This window comes from Mixophyes fleayi, chromosome 2 (genome assembly GCF_038048845.1).
Source record: "Mixophyes fleayi isolate aMixFle1 chromosome 2, aMixFle1.hap1, whole genome shotgun sequence".
Classification (NCBI taxonomy): domain Eukaryota; kingdom Metazoa; phylum Chordata; class Amphibia; order Anura; family Limnodynastidae; genus Mixophyes; species Mixophyes fleayi.
In genome coordinates this window covers 354125442-354141773 of record NC_134403.1, presented here as the reverse complement: position 1 = coordinate 354141773, position 16332 = coordinate 354125442, and the positions used below count along the sequence as shown (strand labels likewise).

The window sequence follows — 16332 nt, the reverse complement described above, 5'->3', positions numbered from 1 at the left end:
GGTTTAGTACTCCAAAACGCCACATTTACTATAGGTCAGTTTGAGGCTGCGATTTAAAATGAATGGCGATGGGTGGCGGATTGAAAAAGCTAAACTGCTGGTAGTTTGTTTAATACTGCCATCAAAACCACCATCCAAAAGACAGTACAGGACAGTTTAAATATCTGCTTTTGAATAGCTTGATGGCTCATACATGCTGTTTGAACTATTTTGCCATTCAGAACATAAAAGAGAAAGCACCATTGATATTTAAATTATTTGGGCAATCATTATTTATTAAGGGGCAAAATGATATACCTTAAACCGCTGGTAATAGCAACATGTTTTCATGAGGACCTGCGACATAAGGCACATACGCTTCCCCACATGGCTTCTTCATGTCAGTCAGCATCATTAGTATGAATTTTTAAGCAGCATCTGCATTTTGTTCGCTAGTACTGAAGTCCTTTGTTTATAAGCAGCCTTGTATGGAGCTCTAGAACATTTCTGTACTAGTGCAGATCATGAAGGTTACAGTTTTATTTCCTATAAATTGGTATTCTAAGTATTTGTTTACTCTGCCTGACTTGTCCTGAAGTTTTGGAGTTGTATGTTCTTCTGAATAGTGTACCCCAGTGTCTTAAAAAGTGTTAGTGTTATTTGATGTTAGTGTCAGTCTCTCCTGCAAACACAGTGGAGGTGGATCAGAAGACAAGTTTTTTTTTAATTAAAGAAATTTACCAGTAGCTGCTGCATTTCCCACCCTAGGCTTATACACGAGTCAATAAGTTTTCCTAGGTTTTTTGTGGTAAAATTAGGTGCCTCGGCTTATATTCGGGTCGACTTATACTCGAGTATATACGGTAAATTTTAACTTATGTGGGGAAAAAAAATGTCATTATATTAAGAGGACAACATTATTTAATTATTATATTATTTGAGCACTATGTAATGCTAAATTGTGCAACATAAATAATTATATCCACCATTAACAATCAGTTAATATTATTATACAATCACATTTCTCACATAATATAATGCTATAAAAGTGCCCCCTTAAAAAAAAATATCCAAAAAAAATTCCCTCGTAAGATAATATTAAATTAATTTTGCCCCTTAATCAATAAATAATGATTGCCCAAATAATTTAAATTTCAACGGTGTTTTCACTTATGTTCTGATTGGCAAAATAGCTCAAACAACAGCAGTCTCGCCACTCACAACCACCTCTTTCATTTTGGCCGTTTGGATGGCTATTTTGCGATGATTTTGAAAACCCCAGCTTAGTAAATTAGGTGGTTTGTATGTTCATCATTGTTATAATAAGGATGGCGGTTTGTGAAGTGATGGTTTTGAAAAACGTCAATTCTGTTTTAATGGCGGTTTGTGCTTTAGTAAATCCGGCGGAAAAATAGGCAAAAACCGGCGGTTTGACCAAACTACCCTTTAGTAAATCTAACGCATAGATATTTTTCTTGGCATATTTGCATTATTTCAAAGTTTTCCAACTAATTTACTCTATTGGTTTGTACATGCCCTGCTGCAATTTTTAATGAATACACATGTTTTATCTCCTAACATACAACATAAATCCGTTTTGTGTATATAACTGTAACGTGTATCCAATGCGTAAGGCTGAACTTTATCGTATCAAAGGGTAAATAACTCTGCCTAGAATATACTATAACAGTATTAATACACTTTAAAGACCAGTACCAATGCCCAGTATAACATAATACACCATTAATAATGCTCTGTAGTGAGTTATATACCATAAAAAAAATCCCAATAGAATATAATATACTGGAATTGTGCCCAACACACTGGGATACATCAGTCATGATACCAAGAAGATTATCAACTATAAATCACTAACAGAATTTTTAAGAAAAAAAAGTAAGGAAAACAGAAACCACCATGGATCTTAAAATAAGCCAGAGTGATTTTTGGTTAAAAAAAAATACACATTCTCAAAACCGGCCCTTTTTGGACAGAGATGAATGTAACCGACAAATGTATTAGTGGCTCTTGCAAAATACAGAATATGGATAGTAGAACAATGAATGAGACTGACAAAAGGATGAGTGAACCTAGCAAAGGTAGGAATCTGGATAATAGGGTGATGAGTGAGGCTGACAGAGGGATGAGTGAACCTAGCAGAGCTAGGAGTCTGGATAGTAGAATGATGAATGAAACTGACAGAGAGATGACTGAACCTAACAGAGGTAGGAGTCTGGATAGTAGAGTGATGAGTGATACTGACAGAGGGATAACTGAACATAGCAGAGATAGGAGTCTGGATAGTAGAGTGAGGAATGAGACTAACAGAAGGATGACTGAACCTAGCAGATGTAGGAGTCTGGATAGAAGAACGAAGAGTGGGGCTGACAGAGGGATGACTGAACTTAACAGAGGTAGGTATCTGGATATTAGAGTGATGAATGAGACTGACAGAGGGATGACTGAACCTAGCTGAAGTAGGTATCTGGATATTAGAACGATGAATGAGGCTGACAGTGGGATGACTGAACCTAGCAGATGTAGGAGTCTGGATAGAAGAACGAAGAGTGGGGCTGACAGAGGGATGAGTGAACCTAGCAGAGGTAGGTATCTGGATATTAGAACGATGAATGAGGCTGACAATGGGATGAGTAACCCCAGCACAGATAGGAATCTGGATAGAAGAGGAATAAATGTGGTTGATAGAGGGATGAGTGAACCTAGCTGAGGTAGGAATCTGAATAGTAGGGTGATGAATGGCACAGAGAAAGCATGGACTCAATAGACAGAAGTGATCCAATTTTAGAATGCCGTAGTTGGTCAGGCAAGAGCAATATAGAGGTTTTTTTTATATAGAGAGTTACAGGGAATGTTACAGGGCATGTTTGAGGGGCATTCCTGTTTCATTCAACACTAGGTTAAAAAAAAAAGGCACAGCCATGGGTGCGATGTGTGCGAATCACCAATGTGTGAGCATACTGAATCCAGCACAGCATGTGTTGCATGTTTATTTTTGTTTTTTAAAAACACATCAAAATTTCTCAGTAAATAAAACACTACCCCCTAAGAAAATATCGACTTTCTTTGAACCTCTGTAATGATTGCAAAGATGTTTATCATATTTCTGAGTAAATCTTATGTGCTAGAATCTATTTACATTAACGCGAAACAATATTCCTTTGCACTTTATCATTTCACTCAATTTACATTCGTCTTTCAGTAAACTGATCCCATTGACTTCAGAGTTAAACCCACAGTTGACCAGTGCAGGACGTTGCAGTACACTTTTTATTCTAATTAGGCTGCTGAAGCTAATTAGAGCAGTGTCTATTTATACACACAGGACATTTGTACATGTAGACCCTACCTGCTTACCCTAGGTCATTACCTCTGTAGTCATCCCATGCATTTTAATTACACAACTATATTTACTCCTCTAAAGTCTTTTGAAAGACATATCTCCGTATAAGGATACCTCTCACATTCAAACAAATACTTATGTACCTTAACTATTTAATGTCTGGTGAGTTATCGCCCCTTTATGACCAGACCAATGTTTATGTTTTGAAGATGCATCGGTTTTACTGGGAGTAACGTTTCTATTTGTAATTGTATAATATGTTTTACTGGACAGATAGGGTTTTCGTTAGCATATTGGAATAAATATTATTTTTATTTTATTCGATTTATATATGGAAATATGGGCAAATAAGCTAAATAATGAAACTTCCAGAAATGTACCCCCAAAAAAAGTGTCACGGAATTATAATGCCCAGAGACAACAGTCTCTGCAGTTTAGTTTTAGAAACATTGTTCTCTTTTGAAGTTGTATTGCCTAGTCCTAGGGTGGGTGTAAGCAAGGTTAGGGCCAGGAGCGGGCAGACAAAACTATTTTTTTTTTGGAAGGGCAGGGAAGCCTGAACCATAACCCCCTCTACCTCTTCTGTAATAATTGTGATAGTGACCTAATGCTAGCTGGTAGTGAGTCATTTGTGTTCTAGTAATAGTTCTAGGAGAGAGCTGGACCAGATCTCCTTTGATCTGATATAGCTGTATCCAGGAGGAAGTTCTAATGACATCAAATGAAATGGTTCCCCGGCACAGAACTGGAACCGGAGGCTGTCACTGTGCGCAAATGCAGCTTTGAACCCGCCGAGCACCTCGGATTGAGCAGGTGCCTCTAGATTTTCACCACGACAAGTAAGATGGGTGCATTTTCTGGGGGAGCAACGGTGATCCCAGAGAGAGGGCAGGAGTTGAACAGAGTGATTGAGTTCCTGGTGAGATGCGGAGTAAGTACATCGGTGAGGCTCAACTTCTGGAGAATCCATAAACAAGGTTTCAGTTTATGGAGCAAGATTATTGAAATAAGATACAGGGGTGCTTTCTTAGGAGGAGTTTGATCCATGGGCAGTCATTTCTGATCCGAAAAAGAATTAACTTGAATTTTGCTCCTGCCGAGACCTGGTGGGGATCTGGCCTCGTTTTAATGGGACTGGTATTGCGCTTGCACATTCTGAGTAATGCAATAAAACAATGCACACAAAACTGCTATATGCAGTAAAGACAGCCCCCATTGTACTGCGGAAAATAAAATGTCCCTGATGCCATAGTTTAAACCAGACCCAGGTGGGTCAGCTGGTATCTATATTTGGGGCACAATAACAGTATGCCCTTGCTGAAGAACACTTCCCAACCCCTGAGCTGTGGGGACCGGTGTAATGAACAAGATTGGAACCCTTGTAGCGACTAGTATTGGAAAACACTTGTGATTTGCTGACCAGTAAAAGAGAGCACTGATGACTACCACCTTTAATCATATAGAGTTGGTCAACAGTAGGGTGCAGGTGAGTCACTTTTTATGGGATCCATGACCAAGGCGTGAACACATGCTTGTAAACCTTCTCTTGTAATATACATTGATTTGTTTTAACTTTAATTCTTTAAGGTTTAAAGTCCAGCAGATTTTGGGCTTTAGGGTTAAGAGCAAAAGCCAAAAGTGTAGCAAAGTTGCTCCTGGACAAACCATGTTGCAGTGCAAGTGGTGCAAAGACATTTATTGTACATGCATGCTGGGAAAATACTGTCTGCTTTAACACGAAGCACCCAAATACCGGACAGCTTTATTTTTACACTGCAATTTAGAGTTCTAAGCTAGGACAAGACCCTTCCCAACTCTAAATCTGTCCACACGTTTCAAATTTGGCCCCTCTGCAATGCAACATGATTTTGCTGAAGTGCAAATTTGCTCCTTTTTTCCCCGCTTGGCTCCTAACTGTAAACTCAGCCCATTCTGTGCATTCCCCCTTCCAGGTATGATAAGAGTAAATCCCTTATAAGTAGCCTAACTGAATAGTGTCTAAGCTCATGGATATTTCATACAGTATTCATTATAGCGAAACCTATGTGACAATTACTGATAACAATCAGATTTGATCAGCCACAGGATGTGTAGTCTGTTCCCTATTCACGGACACAGAAGAAGATGGATCAGTACCTGCAGAGTCATTAAGACTGAAGGAAATTCGAACAGGTTTATCAGCAGGAATCCTTGCTGTGGTGATCATGGGGACACAATGACTTCAACCACCTTATCTGGAATAATACTGAAACGAGAATAATAACACACAAACAATAGTAATGCAGAAGGAAAAACTCATTTTGACACATTGCAATGGGAAATCATGATGAAGGCGAGAAAGAGCACAAGAAAATCATTTTATACAAGAGTCACATAATAATCCTGCAGTATTCTCAAACCAAGATAACAATTATGTTAGGGACAGGTGATCTAGGCATTGTGGGCCTGATTTATCACTGTTCTTACTGTGTACTGTACATACAAGGCATTATTATAGTTTCTGTTACTTGCAAACACATGTTGTGGCATGCATGAGAGTCAGTCGTCAGTATCAGTCGTCACTTACACCTGCTCTGTATCTGGTGCACATGATTCGGCTAAAATACACGTACCTGAGAGAAGCCCAGAGTTTGTATCGGATGAATGTTCGTGCACCGACCTTGGCACTCCCTTACTATATATAGCCTACGTGCGTCCGCCCATTCCCACCCCCGTTCCACCCTCTAAGCCGTAGACAGTCGGAAGGGAAATTAGCACTTGAACATCAATTCATCATCATCATCATCATGTTATTTATATAGCGCCACTAATTCCGCAGCGCTGTACAGAGAATTCATTCACATCAGTCCCTGCCCCATTGGGGCTTACAGTCTAAATTCCCTAACATACACACACAAGCACACAAAGAGAGAGACTAGGGTCAAATTTTGATAGCAGCCAATTAACCTATCAGTATGTTTTTGGAGTGTGGGAGGAAACTGGAGCACCAGGACGAGACCCACGCAAACACAGGAAGATTGGGCAGCACGGTGGCTCAGTGGTTAACACTTCTGTTTCACAGCACTGGGGTCATGAGTTCAATTCCCGTCCATGGCCTTATCTGTGTGGAGTTTGTATGTTCTCCCCGTGTTTGCGTGGGTTTCCTCCGGGTGCTCCGGTTTCCTCCCACACGCCAAAAAACATACTAGTAGGCTAAATGGCTGCTATCAAAATTGACCCTAGTCTCTCTCTCACTGTCTGTCTGTGTGTGTATGTTAGGGAATTTAGACTGTAAGCTCCAATGGGGCAGGGACTGATGTGAGTGAGTTCTCTCTGTACAGCGGTGCGGAATCAGTGGCGCTATATAAATAAATGGTGATGATGATTGCATTTACTGGTGTATAGTCCCTTTCAGTGCATGTGCAGAACAATTTCACGCAAGATACAGCGCGTAACGGGACTTACGTCCAAAGGTGAATCAGGCCCTGTGTGTTTTACATATTGACGTTAAACTGGAAAGTTGTTTCGTTTAAATACCTCTGTATGAAAAAGTAACAAATCCCATAGGAACTGGTTTGTTTTTTTAAAGCAATAGTATGAGATCTTTTTAAGTATTGAAGGCCAGCACTATAAACTCCAGGGGCTTCATAACAATACAATCAATATATATAACTATGCATCTGTTTTAGTAAATATCAGCATTTATTTCATATTAATGGTGCAAAACAATTTATAAAATATAGAGTGATAATTAATCTATGTTATAATTAGTTCATGTTAAACATGTATAGGTTAAAGCGAGGTATCTCTTTTTATATTAAGATGTACGACAAGTACTTTTTTTGTTCTTATTGTTAGAAGTATTGACATTTACACTTGTATCTTATTTGTCTATTTGAAAAACATGAATTATTGATCTTGCTGGAAGACAATATTTGCTACTGTGACATAGTGAAAAGTTATCGTAAGCAAATATTATTGGTATAATTTATATAGTGTCAACAAACCAACATATTCCGCAGTGCTTTACAATGAGGTAGGCCTGGCCCACCTGTGGCTCTCCTTGTGTTGGAAAACTACAAGTCCCAAAATACCTTGCCAACTATCGGCTGGCTATGTACTGGCAAAGCATGCTGGAGCTTGTAGTTTCCTAACACCTAGAAAGCCACAGGAAGACTGGGCCTGCAATAAGGCAATACAACTGAACCTATAGCAGTGATGTCTAACCTGTGATACTCCAGGTGTTGTGAAACTACAAGCCCCAGCATGCTTTGCCAGCTGTCAGCTAGTTATCTACTGGCAAAGCATGCTGTGGCTTGTAGTTTCACAACATCTGGAGTGTCACAGGTTAGCCATCACTGACCTATAGGGCCTGATTCATCAAGGAACGTAAATGCCGATACGTGGCATATTTTGCTTAACATTGCTCTGCTCATGCCCAGAACCAAACTATACGCCAGTGAATGTAAGAACATCCAATTAATTTTCGAGCGCAAAGGACAACTTACCTGGGGGGAAGGGACTGGACGTATGCACATAGGTGTAAGTTCCGAGTGACAGCAATGACGCTCACGTATGTGTGCTAGAACATATGTATGCAAACAAGAGCAACTGTAAAAATGGTACAGTACAGTACACATTACTAACATTATGATAAAGGTATTATTGCATGGGAACAAAAAATGAAGAAAAAAAGCCATATTTTTAAAAATGTCTTACCATTAATGACTGTATTAAAAACAGGTGACAGTGGATATTTTTTTTCTGTGCGTTCTGCAGGGATCTTATATTCCACATATGTATTGGACGTCTCATATAGTGTATTCTGTCTGTCAAAGCAGAACGTACCTAGACCTGTATTCGACAAGAAACGTTTCTTTAGATCCACTTGTAGTGGAATACGGACATGAGTATGCCCAATGGGTCTGCTTCATTAAGGAAAGTAAAGTAAAAAAAATTAAGTAACTTTGAACCTTGGCAAAACCATGTTGCATTGAAGGGGGAGGTAAACTTAAAATGTGGGGACAGATGTATAGTTGGGGTAGAGCATGTCCTAGATCAACTTTAAATTTCAGTGTAAAAATAAAGCTATCAAGTATTTGTGTGCTAGATGAAAAAACATCCGGTATTTAACTTATGAGCAAAATAATAAACTCATTTGCACCCCTGCATTGTAACATGGTTTTATCCAGGAGAAAAAGTACTAATTTTTTTGTATTACTTTCCTTAATGAATCAGGCCCATATAATGCAAAGGGAGGATACAAAATAAAGGTAAAGAGAGGTGAGCAACCTCTTTCCTACAGCTTACCATCTAAAGGCAATAGAATAAATGTATTAAACACAGGCATATGTAGTGGTAAATAGAGATCAACAAGAATTATACTAAAAATTAGTCTGCAATGTTGATGATTATATTTGTTTAATAATAATGTTTCTTTTTCTGCAGATACATGTAAAGGTAATGATGTCTGTAGACTTCTTTATAATTACACATACTGGGCCTGATTCATGCATTTTGAGTGTAACATGTGCTTGTTTAAAAATGCACGTAAATCGGCTCTGCGTACTCCCGAATTCAACGGGACAGATCTGAAGGTACGTGCGCTGATGAATTTGGGTGTAGGTCTGCTCTGCTACACAAGACACTGCAAGATACTTCCAATACATGTGGATTGTAAATTCGCAAAAGAGTGTACACAAAAAAAACAAAATAATGAATGCTACTGGTAAATAATAGGCATTAATGATAAAACAGTAAAAAAAATCTTTTATTTTTCCCATGAAATACATTTATTATGATATTCTTAATGTCTACTGAACATAAAATAAAGTTTTACAGTTGCTCCTCTTTGCAAACACATGTTATAGCATGCATACGACTGTCATCACTACTGATCAGAACTTAGACTAGCCCTGTAGCTGGAGCAAGAGACACGGCAGAAAAACAAGGCTGCGTATTTGTCTCGGAAAATGTTCTCCAGTTAATAGCAGTTTATCACAGATTAACAACTATAGAAGGGCTTCCAAACTGAAGTCCCCAGCTACCGGGAGCAGCCATTAATTAAGGTTTTCACTCATTGAAATTATCCAGTCAAATAGATTAACTCGCCAGCGTAAGGCAATCTTGAACCTATGACATGTTAGGAGTACTTGAGGAACTTAAGAAACCCTACGGTCACCAATGAACTTTCCATCATGAATAATCTACTTGCACAATGGTCTAGGGTGACTTGTCACCTTCAACAGGTGAAAATTTAACAGTGGGGACCAGATACAGTGAAGCATGCAACTTATTTGTACTTCTGAGCATTGCAGAGTCTAGTCACTTATTTAGGGCCCCTCTTTCATGTTACCATCCAAATGGTCTAACTGACATTATTATAGTTAAGCATTACACTTTAATTTAAGACTGTGTCACTTTAACATGCAACGTTATTAAGATATCCAAAACCCTAACACTGGACTGAAATCCCGAAAGGACAGCTTAGCTTGTGACTGACCCTAACCTATGTATCGTGGCAATTGTGGAGAAATTGTGATTGCTCTGTATGTAACCACAAGAGCTTCCACGAATTTCTACAAAAGATTTTTCATTACCATCTCCAGACTATTTTTCATTGATACACGTAAAGCAATGGGCCATCCATGGAACTGTCAAATACTTCTTCCGTTACACAACCATTGTATAGTCTGAGCCATCTAAGCTCTATGGCTATCTGATGTCATCACTGTCAGTGGAAGTAACGTCACTGGTGTACTTATTATGTAACTAGATGTACACACCTCTGTTCACTCATACTTGCTGAATTATTTTTTAAATTATGCCTCGCAGACAAATGATATGTTGCAGATGCAACAAAATCTTTTCCTGTAAATCTATCCCTAATATTAAAAAGTCTGCGGTCGCGTTACAATTTATACTACTATTTTGTCCACCAACGCGGCAGCTAATACAATTTACTTTTAAGTATTTAAAAAACATAAAATAAAAAATAAGCAACTCCTTATTTTCTAGACACTTATTTACTTCTTTATTTTAAACAGTAACAAGAGGGTTCATGAAACATTTGCAAAGGGTTCCACAATTATTCTAACTTTGAATGCAGAAGAAATATTACCCAATTTATTTGCTGTCAAGCTTGTAAACGCACAGCCTGTGTGTTTAATTACACCCGCTCCTTAATGCACTGAACATCTTCTATCAAATGAAATTAGGTATCTAGTGAAGCCTTATTTGTATGTATTGGAAGGCAGTTAAACAAAACGCAGATCTTAAGCTGGATTTTCTTACAAATGCCTCATCCTGCCTTTGTTTTCATGCTTTCCAGGCATGCCATAGTAATCATATAGGGTTGAAGAGCCGGGAGCTTGATAAAGTGGCTCGGGAAGGTCTTAGCATTCAGCAATGCTGCCAGCTGCTTGTTTGCAAAATCTGTATCACTAAACAGATTAAGTGATGTTACAGCCTCATCTCTCTCTAGTCCAGTTTCCGTCCACACCTGCTGCCTTACCTCACTCAGCCGAGTGTGTCTGCACTTGAATAATCCTGGGTCAGCCACTTCCTTGGCTGTTCCTGGTCTTTATGGAAAAAAGAGTCAATACCAGCAAAGTCTGCACCTGCTGCATAGCAACACTGACAGCGAATGAAAGGCTGGAACAGCTGTCAGTGCAGCATTAGACTACCTGCAAGGCTAAATGGCTTTTAAAAATAAAATACAAAAAAAAAAACCACTGTCTTTTCCTGCTTCTCTCCCCTTATCCTACTTTCCTTCCTGTGGTTTAGTATGTTGTCATGTTTCAGGGGGGGGGAAGAATAATCCGCCTGTCACAGTCTTTAAAAAAAAAAAAAAAGTGACAAACCACAGGAGTTCAAGGCTTTTAATTCATTAGTCCTGGCGAACTTAAAATACAAACAGTCTTACTTCACTGGGCAAGAATGTTTTCAGCATGATCCAATCTGTGCCTGTGTCTATTCCAGCTAGCTGGCAAAGATAGAGTGACTGCACTCAGCAGAACTGTCTGGGGCTCCAATCATTGAGAGATGACATAAAGAACGACCAAGTGCCAACAAAGTTAGTTATTAGAACCATCCCCACCTCCCCTACTTCATCTTTGCCGTATAGATATATACAATGATTGCAAGGCGGGATGAGACAAGTGAGGTTTATTAGAGGCAAACGTCCTTGTCATTCTAAGAAATGAAACTAGAGCCATTTAGTAAGTGAAACACAAGCATAAGTATTTTAGAACACTGTGATTGCGTGTTTGTACTCATTCGTACCTAATACAGGGCCTGGTTTGTTCAGAATGACTAATTACATTATTGTGGTAAGCACAAAAACACTGGATGATGTCACCAGACATGACTGGTATGTACTTCACCTAAACCTTTTTTAATATATGATAATCCATTTCTCTCACAGCAGAAACACAGGTTTCCCATATCTGGGATAATTGCAGTTCCTGATATATACTCACTCAACAGTCAGCTGCCCAAAGTTCTACATTCAAAGTAATCCATATGCAATGAAAACGATGGCATGGGAACGTCAGTGTGATGCCCTGAGGGGTTTTGCGGGAACTGTTAACAAAGTTGGACTCGAGCTCAGGAAGGCTTCATCAATGTGCCTAGCGATCATTATGACTTACAACGCTATGTTTCAGTGTGGGTTCTGTTGAAGTCAGCAAATTGGATAAAGTCATTTCAATTAATATCGAGCAGATTTGGTTGTCTTTGTCTGAAATTATGCGTAGAGCACGCTACGGCGTGGAAGGGCGTATCCAGCGCAACATGTGGCAATAACAAGTTTTACACTTTTACTCACATTAACACGAACACACATATTTGTAATTAGTACACATTAATTGTAGTGGCAACACATAGTTATTTATGTTGAAATATAGCAGTATTTATGTTTGTATTATAAGTTATATACATGTTAGTGAAATCAAAGGTTCAGGTTGCAGGAACTGTGTCATGTTTAGTATAATTTTAATCTCCTATTCATCAGCAGTTGTCCGGTTCATTCGCCGAAGAGATCTCACATTGCATACTCTAGTTAGTGATGCTAGGGAATAAATGTTTAAAGAGATACTGACTGTAAAATGCAAATAGACTAGTTGAAACTGGATTTTTGGCGGGAAAATCGCAGCACATCCCCTGGAGAGTTGACCCCCACCTTTGGATATTTTGATTTGAACTGGACTATGACCTACAGTACCCTGGACCATCCTGAAGCCTGGACCAATAGAAGCAAGCCACATCATCTTCATTGTTTTACTGTATTCACTAACTGTATATAAGCAGGAGCTCTGAACCCAGTGACCAGTCTTCTTGACCACAGCCTTCAGACCTAAATGACTGTACACTGGATCCAGAGTGCCTACGATAAGTAAAGACAAGAGAAGGCAAATTAGAGACTGCAGAAATAAATATTTATAATTTATTTATCCAATTATAAGATAACCTGGGCCTATAATTTCATCAGAGATAACTGTGTATTACCATTCCTACTGCACCAGCATTACACCTATTTTACAGTTACCAAACCTGCATGTGCAGGGTCACCTGTTTGCTGACTTTAACACACAGGCTCCTGAGGTGGGAGAGACTGAGTTACAGGTGGGAGAGACTGAGCTACAGGTGGGAGAGACTGAGCTACAGGTGGGAGAGACTGAGCTACAGGTGGGAGAGACTGAGCTACAGCTGGTGTGAGCTACAGGTGGGAGAGACTGAGCTACAGGTGGGAGAGTCTGAGCTACAGGTGGGAGAGACTGAGATACAGCTGGTGTGAGCTACAGGTGGGAGAGACTGAGCTACAGGTGGGAGAGACTGAGCTACAGGTGGGAGAGACTGAGCTACAGGTGGGAGAGACTGAGCTACAGCTGGTGTGAGCTACAGGTGGGAGAGACTGAGCTACAGGTGGGAGAGTCTGAGCTACAGGTGGGAGAGACTGAGATACAGCTGGTGTGAGCTACAGGTGGGAGAGTCTGAGCTACAGGTGGGAGAGACTGAGCTACAGGTGGGAGAGACTGAGCTACAGCTGGTGTGAGCTACAGGTGGGAGAGACTGAGCTACAGGTGGGAGAGTCTGAGCTACAGGTGGGAGAGACTGAGGTACAGGTGGGAGAGACTGAGGTACAGGTGGGAGAGACTGAGCTACAGGTGGGAGAGACTGAGCTACAGGTGGGAGAGACTGAGCTACAGGTGGGAGAGTCTGAGCTACAGGTGGGAGAGACTGAGCTACAGGTGGGAGAGACTGGGATACAGCTGGGAGAGACTGAGGTACAGCTGGGAGAGACTGAGGTACACATGGGAGAGTGTGAGCTACGAGTGGGAGAGTGGGAACTACAGGTAGGAGAGCTACAGGTGGGAGAGACTGAGCTACATGTGGGAGACACCGAGCTACGGGTGGGAGAGTCTGAGCTATAGCTGGGACAGACCAAGTTACGGGTGGGAGAGTGTGAGCTACAAGTGGGAGAGTGTGAGCTACAGGTAGGAGAGACCGAGCAACAGCTGGGTGAGTGAGAGCTACAGGTGGGAGAGACTGAGCTACAGGTGGGAGAGACCCAGCAATGGGTGGAAGAGACTGAGCTACGGGTGGGAGAGTCTGAGCTACAGCTGGGAGAGACTGAGCTACGGGTGGGAGACACCGAGCTACGGGTGGGAGAGTCTGACCTACGGGTGGGAGACACCAAGCTACAGGTGGGAGACACCGAGCTACGGGTGGAAGAGTCTGACTTACGGGTGGGAGAAACCGAGCTACGGGTGGGAGAGTCTGACCTATGGGTGGAAGAGACTGAGCTACGGGTGGAAGAGACTGAGGTACAGCTGGGAGAGTGTGAGCTACATGTGGGAAAAACTGAGCTACAGGTAGGAGAGACTGAGCTATGGGTAGGAGAGACCAAGCTACAGGTGGGAGAGAATGAGCTACAGGTGGGAGGTGGGAGAGTCTGAGCTACAAGTGGAAGAGACTGAGATACAGCCGTATGATTTAGGGGTAATACAAGCAGTGTTCTCCCCAGAAAATGTTGCCAGCCGGGTGGCATTAAGAAGCAGCCGGGTGGGGGCTGTTGTAATACTTTGCAATAATAATGAAAATTGTTAGCGGTTATTGCCCACACCTGCCAGGGCTGGTCAGACTGGTGGTCAGTGGTGTAACACACACTGCTGGCTGTAGTGCTCACATAGTGCCTGTTCTAATAGGAGAAACAATGGTTTATTCTATTATAATAGGACTCTGTTGGGGTCCAAGAACCAGGTGGCAAGTAAGAACAGCCGGGTGGAGCACCCAGGAAATAGGTGCTGTGGAGAACACAGATGGTAAGCTTAATACCCTCTACCACTGCCCTCATTAACAAGCAGGGGTTATATACATACATTAGCCATGAAAAGTGGATGGATTCAAAATTCACCAGGCAGTGTAGAATATTGGACAAAGGACACAGGTACACAATGGTTATTCCATGTGGGGGTAAGGGAGTTAAATATTTAAATAATGTTTAGATGGATTTCTATAATTCTTATCCTTTTGCAGGTTGCCCAGCAACCACCACCCCCCTTCCCTTTCCCTTCCACTCTATCCCACTTGCCTCCCCAAGCTCAAATGATATGATCTGCGGGTACATAATGAGATAATGCACTATGCTTTGCCCTGGTCTCACCTGGCTCCTGTCTGCTGGTGCAGATGATGCATAAGCTGTTTATTAGGCAGGGACACAACAAACTACAACTTCCACAATGCAGCAGGGGCAGGCTCACATGACAGCTCTGGTCCTGATTGGATGAAAAGTAGTCAGGTGACAGCTGGAAAGACTTAGCAGCTGCTCAGCTCCTCCACAGTCCTGAACATGGGGGAGAGTAGAGGCCTGGTAGTCAGCTGACACACAGGAGGGAACTCCCATCATAGCCCTAATCCTGTACTATTTCCACTTGGAATCTGCTCCTGTCTGCACTACCATTAGCAGGTAGGTCTAAGTGAAATAATAGTACTGTACAAAATACATCACAAATTATCAGCCATTTCTATTTTTTTACTGTTATTTAAATCACAATTCATTACAAAATATTACAATACATTTGGTCATTATCAACATTTATACACTGGTTGTTGCTAAGGTAAAAATCAGTTTGCAACCATTGCCACAATGTGTCCAGAAAAAGTACCTGTTGCAGGCTTATTGCAGCTAGGTTTTTTTTTGCTTTATTCCAAAATCAAGCGTTAGTAAGCCCCCCTCAAGAAACCTTGGGCCTGATATACTAAGGATCTTAAATGAAGAGGTATCTTATTTCAGTCTCCTGGACAAAACCATGTTACAATGCAAGGGGTGCAAACTAGTTTTCTGTTTAGTAGATAAGTTAAATACTGACTGTTTTTTTGTGTAGCACAGAAATACTTGATAGCTTATTTGTACACTGAAATTTAAAGTTGATATTTGTGTGCTTCATGAAAAAACAGTCAGTATTTAACTTATGTGCAAAACAGAAAACTAGTTTGCACCCTCTTGCATTGTACCATGGTTTTGTCCAGGAGACTGAAATAAGATACCTCTTCATTTAAGATCCTTAATGAATCAGGCCCCTTGTGCTTGCCTCTGTGTGGCAGAAATAGCCTTTAATTAAATTGACTAATAAGGCTGTGGGCATTCGTTGGCGATCAGCAATCCCAAAGCTTGCACATATCACAAACAGGGTCATTTTCACTGTACCACTCACTGAAATTGTTTTTTTTTTTTTTTTTTTTTTTTAATGGAGGCCCAGATCAGTTGCAGATGTGCAACGGAAAAAAGTGTAGCTGCTGTCATTTTTATATAATTATAAGGGATCTCATGGATGGTGGAGTATCTTAGCAAACTTTATTTGTTGATTAAAAAATATATCAATACTTAAAACACATACACCCAAACCTACCCCAAAAAACCAACATGACAAATAACTTTTATACATTGTTGGTTTTTTTGCTGCATTTCTAAACATTATTTAAATTATTGTAATAACTAAATTGATATTTAG

The 16332-nt window shown here is 40.5% G+C and overlaps 1 protein-coding gene and 1 long non-coding RNA gene across 5 annotated transcripts in view; one reads left to right on the top strand and one right to left on the bottom strand.

Moving 5' to 3' along the window:
• The window catches only part of LOC142139493 (uncharacterized), a 23016-nt gene extending 22740 nt beyond the window's left edge, over positions 1-276 (top strand). The window contains exon 4 of the long non-coding RNA XR_012688218.1: positions 1-276. This exon is cut by the window's left edge and continues 430 nt beyond it. This is a non-coding gene — a long non-coding RNA (uncharacterized LOC142139493).
• Positions 1-15070, bottom strand: part of MAP3K7CL (MAP3K7 C-terminal like) — a 43967-nt gene extending 28897 nt beyond the window's left edge. The window contains exons 1-2 of one of the 4 annotated variants that reach the window (XM_075197136.1): positions 14985-15070; positions 5477-5585 (exon numbers count right to left, since the gene is read on the bottom strand). In XM_075197136.1, the coding sequence (XP_075053237.1) occupies positions 5477-5546 (70 nt within the window). In that variant the 5' untranslated portion in view covers positions 5547-5585; positions 14985-15070. Of the gene's footprint in view, positions 1-5476; positions 5586-5952; positions 5973-7827; positions 7902-10832; positions 11182-14984 lie in introns of those variants that run through there. The other 3 variants (XM_075197135.1, XM_075197137.1, XM_075197139.1) reach the window with 3 other exon arrangements.
• Between the last annotated feature and the right edge of the window lie 1262 nt (positions 15071-16332).